Source organism: Pristiophorus japonicus, chromosome 3 (assembly GCF_044704955.1).
Source record: "Pristiophorus japonicus isolate sPriJap1 chromosome 3, sPriJap1.hap1, whole genome shotgun sequence".
Taxonomy (NCBI): Eukaryota; Metazoa; Chordata; class Chondrichthyes; family Pristiophoridae; genus Pristiophorus; species Pristiophorus japonicus.
The window spans coordinates 21,858,849-21,874,665 of record NC_091979.1 but is presented as its reverse complement, the minus strand read 5'-3'; the positions used below and the strand labels follow the sequence as shown (position 1 = coordinate 21,874,665).

The 15,817-nt window shown below is 45.2% G+C and overlaps 1 protein-coding gene across 4 annotated transcripts in view; it reads right to left on the bottom strand.

Annotated features, from left to right (window-relative positions):
* LOC139259678 (myc box-dependent-interacting protein 1-like) overlaps positions 1–14,755 on the bottom strand; it is a 72,858-nt gene extending 58,103 nt beyond the window's left edge. The window contains exons 1-2 of one of the 4 annotated variants that reach the window (XM_070875240.1): positions 14,381–14,755; positions 14,082–14,128 (exon numbers count right to left, since the gene is read on the bottom strand). In XM_070875240.1, coding sequence (XP_070731341.1) covers positions 14,082–14,128; positions 14,381–14,399 — 66 coding nt within the window. In that variant the 5' untranslated portion in view covers positions 14,400–14,755. The remainder of the gene's footprint in view (positions 1–14,081; positions 14,129–14,380) is intronic. The other 3 variants (XM_070875241.1, XM_070875242.1, XM_070875243.1) reach the window with 3 other exon arrangements.
* Positions 14,756–15,817: the final 1,062 nt, after the last annotated feature.

Sequence of the window (15,817 nt, the reverse complement as noted above, 5' to 3'; positions counted from 1 at the left end):
GCACATTCTGTACTCATTACACCAACGCTCTCAAAACAGGTTTGTTGACATTGTGACTGCAAAAAGGTTAATCCATAAATAGCAGCTCATCCCATCGTCAGGATATTCCAAAGGGTTTCGCAGCCAATGAATTATTCAAGTCCAGTCACTGTTATTTGGGGAAACGCGGCAGACAATTCACAGGAAGCAAAGTCTCACAGACAGCAAAGGAGATGAATGGCCAGTTAATCTCGAGTTAGGCTACAACTGGAGTACTGCATGCAGTTCTGGTCACCACATTACAGGCAAGATGTAATTGCGCTAGAGAGGGTGCAGAGGAGATTTACAAGAATGTTGCCTGGACTGGAGAATTTTAGCTATGAGGACAGATTGGATAGGCTGGGGTTGCTTTCTTTGGAACAGAGGAGGCTGAGGGGAGACCTGATTGAGGTGCATAAAATTTTAAGGGGCCTGGATAGAGTGGGGTAGGAAGGATCTATTTCCTTAGGCAGAGGGGTCAACAACCAGGGGGCATAGATTTAAAGTAATTGGGAGGAGGTTTAGAGGGGAGATGAGGAAACATTTCTTCACTCAGAGGGTGGTGGGGGTCTGGAACTCACTGCCTGAAAGGGTGGTCGAGGCAGAAACCCTCACCACATTTAAAAAGTACCTGGATGTGCACTTGAAGTGCCGTAACCTACAGGGCTACGGACCTAGAGCTGGAAAGCGGGATTAGGCTGGATAGCCTCTTGGTCGGCCGGTGCGGACACAATGGGCCGAAATGACCTCTTTCCGTGCTGTAAATACCCATGATTCTAATCTGCTCTTTTTTGGCGGTAATGGTTAACGACAGGGAATGTTGACCAAGACACCGGGCAAATTCCCTACTCGCTTCCCCCCCAAATAGAGGCACGGGGTCTTATGTCCGCCTGAGCTGGCGGATGGGACCTGGGTCTGTCGCAATGGTCCCTGGAAGCTGCGTGGCCGTGTTAACACACCAGGTATCCTGCACAGCAGGCTTGTGAATGTTTAAAAACTGCGCATGTGTGTGGTATTATCAATCGCCCCGCGGGAGCCCCGAAATAATTACAGGGAACATTGGCCCGTTGCCTCATCAGATGACGAGGCCAGCGAAGGCAACACCCCCCTCGGTACTGCGCCCAAGTGTCAACCGGAATTACCATGCCCATGTCCTGGAGTGGGACTTGAACACATGAACCTTCAACCTCATGGGTGAACATGCAACCCTTCAGACACCATCCTCCTTCTGGGGATTACACAGCAAGTGGAGTTACTCCCTCCCCGCCTCATGTACATTAAACATGGGACAGCGGAAAACGCTCCAGATAGTCTGTACTTGTTCCCTGAAGGGCAACACTTATCACAGAACACAATTCACTCAAAAAAGAAAATGTCTTGCATTTATATAGCGCCCTTCATGCCCACCGGACGTCCCAAAGTGCTTCACAGCCAATGAAATACTTTCTCCATTGTAGTCACTGTTGCAAATGTAGGAAACGCGGCAGCCAACGTGCGCACAGCAAGCTCCCACAAACAGCAACATGAATGACCAGATAATCCTGTCTTTGTCATGCTGATTGAGGGACAGGACCCCGGGGAAACCTCCCCCGTTCCTCCTCAAAACAGTGCCGTGGAATCCCCTACATCCACCCGAGCGCATGGGAGGGGGGTCGCAGTTTAATATCTCATCCGAAAGATGGCACCTGTGACAGTGCAGCGCTCCCTCCGCTCTGCGCAGGGCGCGTCAGCCTAGATTTTGTGCTCAAGTCTCTGGAGTGGGATTGATCCCACAATCTTCAGACTCAGAGGCGAGGGTGTTACCCACTGAGTCACAACTGACACTGCTCAATATTTGTGAACATCGAGAGAAGTGTCGCTTACTTTAATATATCAATACAGCCGTAGTTCAAGGTTAAATTCCAAGGTTGTGAATGGGTTGTTCGTAAAATAATTTCCATGGTATTTTTAAGGAGTTGTTGCGGGGGCACGAGGGGGGTGGCGGGGGAGAACCCTATTACTTTTACCCTTGGATCTGTAAACTAGAGCCTGCTTGATGGATTCAATTACAGATTTAGTGTTTGTTGCACTGCATGCTGCTGTCTGGCATAAATCAACTGAACAGAACTTTAGGAATAGTGTCATCATTTTGGCCAGTGACTTACTCAAAATAGCAGAGCCAGGACCAGTCAGCTATTGCAGTCCTCCTCTCTCTCTCTTTCCCCCCGCCCCACCGCCCCACCCCCTCCCCCCCGCCAAAAGGGTGAGGTCGCCCAGGAGTTGCTGCGCTCTCACAGGAACACCTGTCTCCGCTTTATACAGCTGGCTTGTTGATGGGTCCTGTAAATCATCGAGTCTAATGGTTTTAAACATGAGATCATTTACAACAGATCACATAAGAACATAAGAATTAGGAACAGGAGTAGGCCATCTAGCCCCTCGAGCCTGCTCCGCCATTCAACAAGATCATGGCTGATCTGGCCGTGGACTCAGCTCCACTTACCGGCCCTCTCCCCATAACCCTTAATTCCCTTATTGGTTAAAAATCTATCTATCTGTGATTTGAATACATTCAATGAGCTAGCCTCAACTGCTTCCTTGGGCAGCAAATTCCACAGATTCACAACCCTCTGGGAGAAGAAATTCCTTCTCAACTCGGTTTTAAATTGGCTCCCCCGTATTTTGAGGCTGTGCCCCCTAGCTCTAGTCTCCCCGACCAGTGGAAACAACCTCTCCGCCTCTATCTTGTCTATCCCTTTCATTATTTTACATGTTTCTATAAGATCACCCCTCATCCTTCTGAACTCCAACGAGTAAAGACCCAGTCTACTCAATCTATCATCATAAGGTAACCCCCTCATCTCCGGAATCAGCCTCGTGAATCGTCTCTGTACCTCCTCCAAAGCTAGTATATCCTTCCTTAAGTAAGGTGACCAAAACTGCATGCAGTACTCCAGGCGTGGCCTCACCAATACCCTATACAGTTGCAGAAGGACCTCCCTGCTTTTGTACTCCATCCCTCTTGCAATGAAGGCCAACATTCCATTCGCCTTCCTGATTACCTGCTGCACCTGCAAACTAACTTTTTGGGATTCATGCACAAGGACCCCCAGGTCCCTCTGCACCGCAGCATGTTGTAATTTCTCCCCATTCAAATAATATTCCCTTTTACTGTTTTTTTCCCCAAGGTGGATGACCTCACACTTTCCGACATTGTATTCCATCTGCCAAACCTTAGCCCATTCGCTTAACCTATCCAAATCTCTTTGCAGCCTCTCTGTGTCCTCTACACAACCCGCTTTCCCACTAATCTTTGTGTCATCTGCAAATTTTGTTACACTACACTCTGTCCCCTCTTCCAGGTCATCTATGTATATTGTAAACAGTTGTGGTCCCAGCACCGATCCCTGTGGCACACCACTAACCATCGATTTCCAACCCGAAAAGGACCCATTTATCCCGACTCTGCTTTCTATTTCCCAACCAATTCTCTATCCATGCTAATACATTTCCTCTGACTCCGCGTATCTTTATCTTCTGCAGTAACCTTTTGTGTTGCACCTTATCGAATGCCTTTTGGAAATCTAAATACACTACATCCATCGGTACATCTCTATCCACCATGCTCGTTATATCCTCAAAGAATTCCAGTAAATTAGTTAAACATGATTTCCCCTTCATGAATCCATGTTGCGTCTGCTTGATTGCACTATTCCTATCTAGTTGTCCCGCTATTTCTTCCTTAATGATAGTTTCAAGCATTTTCCCCACTACAGATATTAAACTAACCGGCCTATAGTTACCTGCCTTTTGTTTGCCCCCTTTTTTAAACAGAGGCGTTACATTAGCTGCTTTCCAATCCGCTGGTACCTCCCCAGAGTCCAGAGAATTTTGGTAGATTATAACGAATGCATCTGCTATAACAAGCCCAATCGGTTTACAGACAGTATTCATTTTACTATGAGGATTTAATATTTAGTGACAATTGTTTTAAAAATAGTGCATTTATAGATAAAAGCATTCATTTTTTTAAAAATTCGTGCATGGATGTGGGCGTCACTGGCAAGGCCAGCATTTATCAGGTATAGTTAGGTGCAGGGACCGGGAGGGAGCAAGCCATTCGGCCTTGGCTAGTTGTGGGGTGTTATGTTCATATTCTGTTTGTTACATCTCACAGGACAGGCATTAAGACCCTGCGGGAGCTATTCACAGTTGCTGTACTCATGCTGGTTTGGGGACACCATTTTGGGTTGTATAAAAGCACAGTTAAGTTAAGTTACATTTTTCCTGGCTCAGTTTGTCAGTTATTTACGCATACACAACATAATTTGCTGATGAGGATGTCTCAAATTAACCTTCCTACCGCCCCCCCCCCCCCCCCCACCCTCACCACCTTTCCTTTCCACACCTGGGGACCCTCCAATTCCAAGGCTGAGATGGATTTTTCTACATAGATCACGGCGAGTGGAGTAGACGGCGATAACCTTACACCAGCTCGCCGCCGTGTAATACTTATCCACTGCCTCGACACCGAAGGCCAACGCATCTTTGGCCAAATCAAAGACACGGAGTCCTACGACAAAACGGTAAGCATCCTAGAGAACTATTTTCGGCCAAAGAAAAGTATCGTGATGGAGAGATACCAATTTCATAAAAAGGGGACAAGGGAACGGTGATCCAATCAAACAGTACATCATTACATTAACTGAACTGGCCGCTACGTGTAACTTTGGAACACTCACAGAGGAAATGATCAGGGATCAAATTATTGAGAAAACAATGATCCCCTCATTCGGGAACGCTTGCTAATGGAGGATGACAAATTAACATTGGATGAAGCAGCTAATTTGGCCATTCAAATCGAAACAGCGCTTTCCGATTCAAAAGTGATCATATCCCCTGCTCCCCCTGTGCTGCAGACTGCAGCTACAGCCCATGTGTAAGGTGTTCATCCAAAGCGGAAATCACAGCAGAGACACAGGGCTAGTAATAAGCCACCCACTACAGATTGTGGACTTAACTTCCACTGCTAACTGTGGGACAAATCACACTCAGCAAAGAGTCCTAACTGCCCTGCATGTGGGAAGAAATGCTCTGCATGTGGTAAAATGAACCATTTTGCTAGTGTCTGTCGTTCATTGCAGTATATTCGATATGGAGACAACCCCAATAGTGATAAACCCAGAATGGTTTGCACCGTTAGTGAAATTTCGCACATCAATTCGGTCAAATTCAATGTGTGAGATAAACATTGACGGCACGTCCTGCTGCTTTCTCATTGACCTCGGAGCCAAAGTCTCCATATTGTGCGAGGCTGTGTATCAGAACACAACCTGGCTATCTCAAGGACTTTGTCTGTTCATAAGACCGTGGTTTTAAAAAGGGCGGGGGGGAAATATGTTGTGCTCATACTCTGTGTGTTTGTTACAGCTCACAGGGCGGGCATTAGGACCCTGCAGCAGCTATTCACAGTTGCTGTACTCATGCTGGTTCATGCTGGTTTGGGACACCATTTTGGGTTGTTGTATAAAAGCACATAATTTAAGTTACTTTACTCCTGGCTCAGTATGTCAGTTATTTATGCGTACACAACATGGGGGAGCGGACCGGGAAGCCATTCGGCCTGGGATAGGAGCGGGGATCGGCATTGGGAGGGGGGAGGGGGGGACTTTAATAATTTAATGGAGGTAAATTGCTCCAATGTATTTGTGCTTGTGAAGTTGCTGCGACGTATTTTAATGTGCTTGTGCAGGTTGCTGTGAGCTGGCTGTATGTCTCACTTTCCAGTCTCAGCCCGCATTGTGTCCCTGGTTACCGCGGCAACCCGATCTTTTTGGCGCAGATCAAGGCTCCGCTCCCCCCCCCCCCCAAAAAAAATTAAAGGACAGGCTAGGCTGCGTCAAAATGAAGAAATCAAACGGGGAAAACTTGGAACATTTTTTTGGGCGTATTTGGGACCAAAAAAAAAAGGGGGTAACTCTTCAAGTACGCCAAAAAAAAAGCTTTGGGAAAAATTGAGCCCAGGGAACATACACAACCAAATGGGAATTCTTCTAACTTTCTAGTGAAAGTCAGGAAAGTGAAGTTAAGAATAGTAAACCGATTGCTCTCTCTTGGAGACATTTGTGTCCTTGCCTATGAACTTTTTTTTAAAAAGACAACCACTTTGAGAGCCTGGCCACTGCCCAAGACATCAGGAACAAACAGTGGAAGATGAGCAAAGATCTTTTGATAAGACCACCTGAAAGCCAGAGATGGCTTGTATCGGACGGCATCGAATGTGTGGACGTGAGTTGTAGTATATGAAGCAATTAGCCTGCGGAAACCCATGGAGAATTGGCACTGAAGAACAGGTCTCTGACATGCTGAGCTACTTGACAACAGCAAGACATGAAATGTTTAATATGGCTCAGGAAGTGAGACAATTTCTAAAGCATTGACGCATACTCCCATCGAGACACTATCTAATTAATAAAAAAAAATGCAGGATAGAGTTAAACACACTGGTGCCTGTTAGAGGGAATGAAATTTAGCAAGAATTATCCACAAGATGGATACGAATAAAAGTCAGATCTGGAGAATCTTTTAAGTGCATGACTTGTTGATTAGTTGTTTCTTGACAATGTCTGTTTTCTTTGTCTGTATCTTTGTTGCTCAACATGTATGCACTTAGTTGACGGCTGCGAAGCCAAGTCGCTGATTGCAGTGCGGGCAGGCACAGCAGGAGGGGCGAAGGAGCGGCAAGAATTTGTAGAGGGAAGTGACCGGGGCCCAGGAGAGGCGTGAGTCTGGGGCCCAGAAGAGGCGAGGGCCCGGAGCAGCACGGGCCAGCCCACACTGCGATATGTGCGCGCACCATGTCCGTGCAGCAGAGCTGGTCTCCAGTTGTCTTGGGTAATCCTTGCCACTGGACCAAGACCTCGCTCTGTCAAGCCCGTGTGGTGGCTGGTGTGCAACGGCCACCACACGTTAAAAAAACCCACGCACCGGCATCTTCCACCCTTCACGATGTAGTTCGGGATCTGGAATATTAGGTCCTTCATTGAAACACCTGTAAACTTATCTCTTTTTGGCATGGAAGCAGGTCATCCTCGCTTTGCGGGACTGCCTATGATGATGACTTAGTTGACGTACTAGGGATTGTGAGACTGAATTCTAACTTTAACTGTAATTGTATTTTATCGGTAACAGAGCGTGGGAAAAGCCAGTGCGAATCCAGCATGAGGTGGTTTTAGTGGTGCTTCCTGTACCATGTTTTAGGGGTTTAACAGGACCCGTCTCAAAACCTGTGTTTAAGTGAAACCAAGTAAATGAGATACTTAAGTATAAGCTGCACAATTACGTGACACAATATTTCAGCACATTCTTACGTTCATATTATTTCACGCGCTCTGGTAGTTCTCCAACTTGTAATGATAGTATATTTAATATATGTATCCCGTGTAGCAAGACTTTGATGCATAAGCCATTGTCTATGACTAACCAGCACTAAAAAGAACCTAATTAATTAAAACACACCGCAATGTTATATCCGAAGCAACGTCGAGGAGACCCCAGGTTGGGTGAGATCAGGAAAGAACACAAGAAACAGAGGATACCCCAGGCGGGGCAGAATTGGAACACTGGAACAGTGAATTACATTTCAGTAAGGGGTCAGTCGTTGCTTGTCTCTCTCAAAGGAATGGACTGTAAGAAAAGGAGAAATATTCATGACAATGGATAACTTAGATTTTACGGCAATGCTTATCAGAAAGTGGATTAAGGTAGTTGAGGAATGTTTAAAATATTTCATCCTTGAGGTGGGCACTTGTAAGGAAGACTGGTATTGGAGATTAATATATATTTTCAATTTGTAGTCATTGACCAAACTAATCTTACCCATGATTCTCTGTGGGCATGGGTATGTAAGAGGCTGCTCAAATGTATGCAAAGGCAGTCAAAACAGCTCTTGACTGAACTCAGACAGAGAAGCAGACAAATGCTGCAAGTGATGGTTAATATAAAGGAGTAAAATGAGACAGTTTGAAAGGGGTTCCTTGGTATAACTTGGGAGCTAGGCGCAAGAGAGATAAGATAACATTCCAATGTGCAATCGTGATCTCTGTAGGGAGTGGTCAGGCTACCAGCTCTGGTTTGAGCAACAATGGTATTTTGACCACTAGATTCAGTTAAAAAGGGTGATTTTATTGAAATATGGACACTGGCCAAGCAAACCTTTGGTAAGAAATTAAAACAGCGATACTCACAAGAATACCTTTGCACAGAAACTTCTGGAATAGCAACTAACAGATTTAAGATAACATCAGCTGTGCTCGGAAGTTTCCAGAGACCTGCGAGCTTTCGTTCAACTATCGCCTATTTTTTTTTAAGTATGCTACTGCTGTAAGCTTAATAAATCTGATCCATTGCACAAACAATACTGACTGCTGCCTATTGGTGTTGCCTTGTCCAAGCACCCTTAAAAAGTGCTACAAATTGGCACAGCCAGGTGGGACAAAGACAAAGCAGTCAGTGTTGTATAGGCAGTTCGACGTCGCGAGTGGCCTCCTGTCACTCTCGAAGAGCGATTAAGCCAAGGGGAAGTGAAGAGTGCTCGTGAATGCCTGCCGATAGTTTTGATGTTAAGAGATCTGTTAAGAAAATGGGGGCTAGTAAGAGTTTGGTTAATGCGTAGAAGAAAAAATTAGACAAAGGTGTCTGTGAGGATGAAGTACAGGTATTATTGATGGAATGTTTAACCAAATGAGACCTTGGAAGAAGTGTTAAACATTATTCAGGAATGTGTGTGTTTAAAAAAGGTTAAAGGTGATAAGGCTACTCGGCTCTTATAACCCAACTTTTCCCACCATAGCTTGGGGGTCCATTCCTTTATATTTTTCCCCGATATAAATCTTTTTCTACTTTTAAGGTGCTATAAAAATGCACAGTGTCATCATCATCATAGGCAGTCCCTCGGAATCGAGGGAGACTTGCTTCCACTCTTAACATGAGTTCTGAGGTGGCTGAACAGTCCAATACGAGAACCACAGTCCCTGTCACAGGTGGGACAGATAGTCGTTGAGGGGAGCGGAGGGTGGGACAGGTTTGCCGCACGCTCTTTCCGCTGCCTGCGCTTGATTTCTGTATGCTCTCGGCGGCGATACTCGAGGTGCTCAGCGCCCTCCCGGATGCACTTCCTTCACTTGGGGCCGGGTTTTGCACGGTGTAGTTGCATGATCGTGGATTATTTCCATGCTTGTGGATGGAGAATTGTGATGTGATTTATCACAGAATCGCAGAAGGAGGCTAATTGGCCCATCGTGCTCTTTGATCGAACTTGCCAATTCGCCCCATTTCACCTGCTCTTTCTCAAAAGCCCTGCAAATTTATACTTTTCAAGTTCATTTCAAAAAGTACTTCACTGGCTGCGAAGGTCACAAAAGCTGCAACATAAATGCAAGACTATTTCTTCTTTCCTTATATATCCAATTGCCTTTTGAAAGTTACGACTGAATCTGCTTCCACCGCTCTTTGAGGCAGTGCATTCCAAAGCAAAACAACTCGCTGCGTAAATAACATTGGGCCTGAAATTCGGGTCGCAGGCTTCCTTCGGACGAACGCCTCCGACCGAGAATTTTTTTACGAAAATGGTGTTCCCGGAGACGCCTGCGACTGCGGTGGGAGGCCTTCTCTTCCTGCACTTCGGAGCATGCTCCCGTCCGCGAGGTTCGCATGTAGAAGCTGTAATCACGCGAGACTGGACAACCAATCACGGTACAGCATTCTCATTGCTAGCAATGAGAACTCCGTATCTCGGAGTTCTTATTGCTAACAGTGAGAAAAAAACCCGAAACACATAACATAAAAAATAAAAAAAACAGCTCACCTATTTAAAATTAATTGAAGTTAAAGTTAATTAAATGTTTTAGAAAAAAAAAAGTTTGCATTTTGTTTGTGTGAGTGTTTTGATAGGGTTTAAAATAAACTTACCTTAGTGGACAGGGTTTTTAACATAAAAATGTGTATTTAAATTTGACTTTTATATGCTTTAAAACTCTTACGCTGGTAAAAGTAGGCTATGCGCTGGGCAAGAGTTAGCCCAATCTCACTCGCGCGAATGTCCTGGCTGCAGGTATGCGGAGGATCTGTCAGGCCAAAACTTGACAGAGCGGAAAAGCCGGTTTTCGGCACGTGTGCATTGCGTGCCAATAACCGGCTTTTGTGGGGCCTCGCCGGATCCGTACGTAAACCGTACCGACCGGGCGAGGCCGGAATTTTAGCCCCAATATTCTTATCTTCCCCCTGGTTCTCTTGCCAAATCTGTGCTATTAACCCTGCCGCCAGTGGAAACAGTACATTTACATATGGATTACTTTATACACGACTGGAAGTAAATCACTACAAGTATTTTAAAAAGGGTAAAAGGATTTGAATCAGTAAACTATTAGTTAAAAGTGGTCAAATTAAAGGTAAAATGATAAGCCAAACAATAAGACAGAATATGGTACAGAATGAAAAAGGTAAGTAAAGTATTCAATAATATAATAATAAAGTATTGCAATGTGAGACTGTTTTATGATTGCAATCTCAATCGATACAGGTGAGAGTAACATCAAAACACAAGGTGACAAGGGAAGGAAAACGCACCATAGTCAGTCACAGAGATGACTTTGGCCAGAGTGATCTTACTGTTCTGAGAACTTAATAACAACAACAACAACTTGTATCTATATAGCATCGTAAATGGAGTGAAACATCCCCAGGCACTTCACAGGAGTATTGTGAGATGCAAAATTTGACACCAAGCCGTAAAAGTAGAAATTAGCACAGGTGACCTGAAGCTCTTTCAAGGAGGTATGCTTTAAGGAGCGGCTTGAAGGGGAAAAAAGAGGTAGAGAGGCGGAGAGGTTTAGGGAGGGAGTTCCAGAGTTTGGGGAACAGAGGGCACAGCCTCAAAATACGGGGGAGCCAATTTAAAACCGAGTTTGTAAAGTCCTGTCCCCTCATTATAGATTCACACGAGGCATGTAGTGAAGTCAAGGTCACTCTGGACCTGCACCTTTATTTCACAGCTCTGGAATGCTGCACTTGCCTGAGACCTGTCCTTATATACCTGTCTCTTGCAAGTGCACCCCTGGTGGTAAGGTATGCTGGTGGTTACAGGTCATATCTTATTACAGTCATGTATAGCATGTTAGGATACAGTTATATATAATAATGTAAGATACATGACAGAGTTGAGAAGGAATTTCTTCTCCCAGAGGGTTGTGAATCTGTGGAATTCTCTGCCCAAGGAAGCAGTTGAGGCGGGTAAGTGGAGCTGAGTCCAAGGCCAGATCAGCCATGATCTTGTTGAATGGCGGAGCAGGCTTGAGGGGCTAGATGGCCCACTCCCGTTCCTAATTCTTATGTTCTTATGTTCTTATGTTCAATGGTTGAGCGATTATAATCAGGGATGCTCAAGAGGGCAGAATTAGAGGAGCGCAGGCATCTCGGGGGTTGTGGGGCTGGAGGAGATTACAGAGATAGGGAGGGGCGAAGCCATGGAGGGATTTGAAAATAAGAATAAGAATCTTGAAATCAAGGCGTTGCTTAACGGTAAGCCAATGTAGGTCAGCAAGCACAGGGGTGGTGATGGGTAAGCGAGACTTGGTGCGAGTTAGGACACAGGTAGCCGAGTTTTGCATTACCTCCAGTTTACGTAGGGTAGAATGTGGGCGGCCAGCCAGGAGTGCATTAAAATAGTCAACTCTAGAGGTAACAAAGGCATGGATGAGGGTTTCAGCAGCAGATGAGCTGAGGCAAGGGTGGAGACGAACGATGTTATGGAGGTGGAAATAGGCGGTCTTAGTTAGAAACATAGAAACATAGAAAATAGATGCAGGAGCAGGCCATTCAGTCCTACTAGCCTGCACCGCCATTCAATGAGTTCATGGCTGAACATGAAACTTCAGTACCCCCTTCCTGCTTTCTCGCCATACCCCTTGATCCCCCGAGTAGTAAGGACTTCATCTAACTCCCTTTTGAATATATTTAGTGAATTGGCCTCAACTACTTTCTGTGGTAGAGAATTCCACAGGTTCACCACTCTCTGGGTGAAGAAGTTTCTCCTCATCTCGGTCCTAAATGGCTTACCCCTTATCCTTAGACTGTGACCCCTGGTTCTGGACTTCCCCAACATTGGGAACATTCTTCCTGCATCTAACCTGTCTAAACCCGTCAGAATTTTAAACGTTTCTATGAGGTCCCCTCTCATTCTTCTGAACTCCAGTGAATACAAGCCCAGTTGATCCAGTCTTTCTTGATAGGTCAGTCCCACCATCCCGGGAATCAGTCTGGTGAATCTTCGCTGCACTCCCTCAATAGCAAGAATGTCCTTCCTCAAGTTAGGAGACCAAAACTGTACACAATACTCCAGGTGTGGCTTCACCTTACGCTGCGGACATGTGGTCGAAAGCTCATTTCAGGGTCAAAGATGACACCAAGGTTGCGAACAGTCTGGTTCAGCCTCAGACAGATGTTAAGGAGAGAGATGGAGTCAGTGGCTGGGGAACGGAATCTGTGGTGGGGACTGAAAACAATGGCTTTGGTCTTTCCAATATTCAATTGGAAAAAAATGTCTGTTCATCCAGAACTGGATGTCTGACAAACAGTCTGACAATTTAGAGAGCATGGAGGGGTCAAGAGAAGTGGTGGTGAGGTCGAGCTGGGTGTCATCAGCGTACATGTTGAAACTGTTTTCGGATGATGTCACCAAGAGTGAAGATGTAGATGAGAAATAGGCCTTCAATGTCAAACAATGTCCAAAGATGCTTCACAGAATTGGGAGGGGTGACAGCATGCTGGAGGGCCTGAGGGAGGACAAGCTGGTTGGACAGTTGGAGGGGATGGGATGAGGGTTTTTTTTTGAGGGGATTTGGTGACGACCCTAACCTATCGTGGACACAAAATTGACATCCGGCGTATGCGCTTGCTATGGTTCTCCGACTATTTACATTGCACATGCATATACACACATGCACACACACACACACACACACACATGCTCACGCCGAGACACACAGACACAGATACTCACACCCATACAGTCACATACACAGACACAGACGCTCACACCAATAGGCATGTTCACCCCTATACACAAACACACACACACACACATGTTCACCCCTATACACACACGTTTACCCCTATACACACACGTTTACCCCTATGAACGTACATGTTCACCCTTATACACACATGTTCACCCCTATATACACAGATACATGTGTAAACCCCTATACACACACACGCACACACACATGTTCACCTTTATACACACACACACATGTTCATCCCTATACACACACACACATGTTCACCCCTATACACACACACGTTTACCCCTATACATACACGTTTACCCCTATGAACGCACATGTTCACCCCTATACACACATGTTCGCCCCTATATACACATAGATACATGTGTCGACCCCTATACACACACACACACACACACACACACACAGATGTTGACGCCCACACATGCTCATGCCCACTCACACTCATGCCAATACAGCACATGCGGGCTAACACCCACACACTCAGGGACACACACACACACACATGCACACACGCTCACCCACACACAGATGCTCACGCTCACATGCACACCCATGTCCATCTATACACACAGACCCCGCGAGCACACGTGATGGAGTGTGCGCGCACATACACACATACGCACGTATATAAACACACGCAAATTATAGGTAAGTGTTCAGAAAACTGAAAAAATATATCAAATAGTATCACATGTCAAACACACACAAATTATAAGTGTTCAGAAATCGGAATATAAAATATACCCAATAGTATCATCTGTCTCTCTCATCCTGATTTACACCAGTGGCATAAACACCCATGACAATCTCGAAATTGATTATATATATTGTATCAAAATCCAACAGACATGTCAGGATAGCGCTCCCAGAATTGTGTGAATTTCCAGCACTGACAGTGATCACTTTTTCTAGTTCAATTTCAAAGCCAATTTTTTTTTGGACCAGCCTTCGTTTTTTGTTAACTTTTTGTCAGTTGTAATCAGTGCAAATACTAACCGGTGATAGTTTCTTGAGAGGGGGGAGATCGTTTTGCTCCTCGTCATCTGCGGGAGAGTAAAGAGCGGGTGAGAGAGAGTGAGAGTGTAAAGAAACGACTTTAACACAGATGAAAATACGTTCAGCTTAAAAAAATATTCACGGCACAAGCTAGGAGAGAAGGGCAGCAGTTACATGCTAATAGGCACAATGCTAAAAGTGCTAAGTTTTAAAAGTAAACAGGATTCTCATTTGCAAAAAAAAAAATCATGAGCAAAAGAATTAATCTTGTAAAAACAAATATTGACCTGGCTACATACCAATTGTGTTCTTGACCATTTTGGGGCAGAGTTTTTAGCAAAGTTTGCAATGAGGTGTTGCAGCCTTTCTCTCTCTCTCTGCAGCAAACCAATGACCTGTTCTGCGAGGTTTTTTGTTAATGTGTCACTTGTCGATGAACAGTCCAGTCCACAGGATCCGGAAGGGACTGGCGAATAGCTTTTCCTGCATGTTTTGACAGCTCTCAGTGAGTGGTGGATTGTCTGCCTGGGACCTTTAGATACTCCTTCCAAAAATTGGGAAAGACAGGGAAAGGGCAGGGGTCTGGGACAAAAGCGTATATCTGCGCTTTCTAGTTTTCTGCATGCGTGCACGAACTAACACTTTCCCAGGCAGCGTGACTTTTTTATGCATCCTGCAACACTGTCTCTGTTTATGACGTTTCAGCCTTGAAATTAAATCGCCACAAAACACATTTGCCATCTCCCACTTCCCAAATGTACAGTGCACTCTTTAAAACGAGTAGAAAGTTGTTTGCGCGTCGGTGTTTTTTTTGCATGTTAAACTTTTACACAAGATAGATAATCCTCAGCACATTCCAATTTCAGACTGAACCGTGCAATGATTATGCAACAAGATTGGCGAGCTAGAGGTGGTGGCTTGCCAAAAAGAACACAGTCACTTTTTAAGTGCAGTTACAGTCTTTATGCCGGCAATTAAAAAAAAATATTCGTTCACGGGCATGTGTGAGCAGCCAGCTAGGCTGGGAGGGCTCTTAACCGGGTGTAATGTAGCCAAGTTTGCTGATGATATAAAGATGGGTGGGAAAGCAAATTGTGAGGAGGACATAAAACAATCTTCAACGGGACATTGACAGGCTAAGTGAGTATTGACAGATGGGAGTATAATGTGGGACAATGTGAGGTTATCCGCTTTGGCAGAAATAATAGAAAAGCAAATTAATTGAAATGGAGAAAAATTGCAAAATGCTGCAGTGTAGAGGGGACCTGTGGGTCCTTGTGCATGAAACACAAAAAGTTAGTGTTTTTTATATAAACCTGTAAATACCTTGTTTAACCAAAAGAGGGCTCATTCCCTGGAGTCCCAAGGGATCCCAGAATCCTTGGGAGCACCTGTACTTAAGGAGGCCTCACAGGCTGGAGAGGTACTCTGGAGACCTGCAATAAAAGACTAAGGTCACACTTTACTTTGAACTGTCCAGTCAGACTCTTTATTCATACACGACAACTGGCGACGAGATACAGATGACGAACCCCACCGCAACGATGCAGAGATCAGTGGGTATCCTGGAGAAATTTTCGGAGGGAGATGATTGGGAAACCTTCGTGGAGCGACTCGATCAATACTTCGTGGCCAACAAGCTGGAAGGAGAAGCGAACACTGCCAAACGAAGAGAGATTCTCCTCACCGTTTGCAGGGCACCAACGTATGGCCTCATGAAAAATCTGCTTGATCCA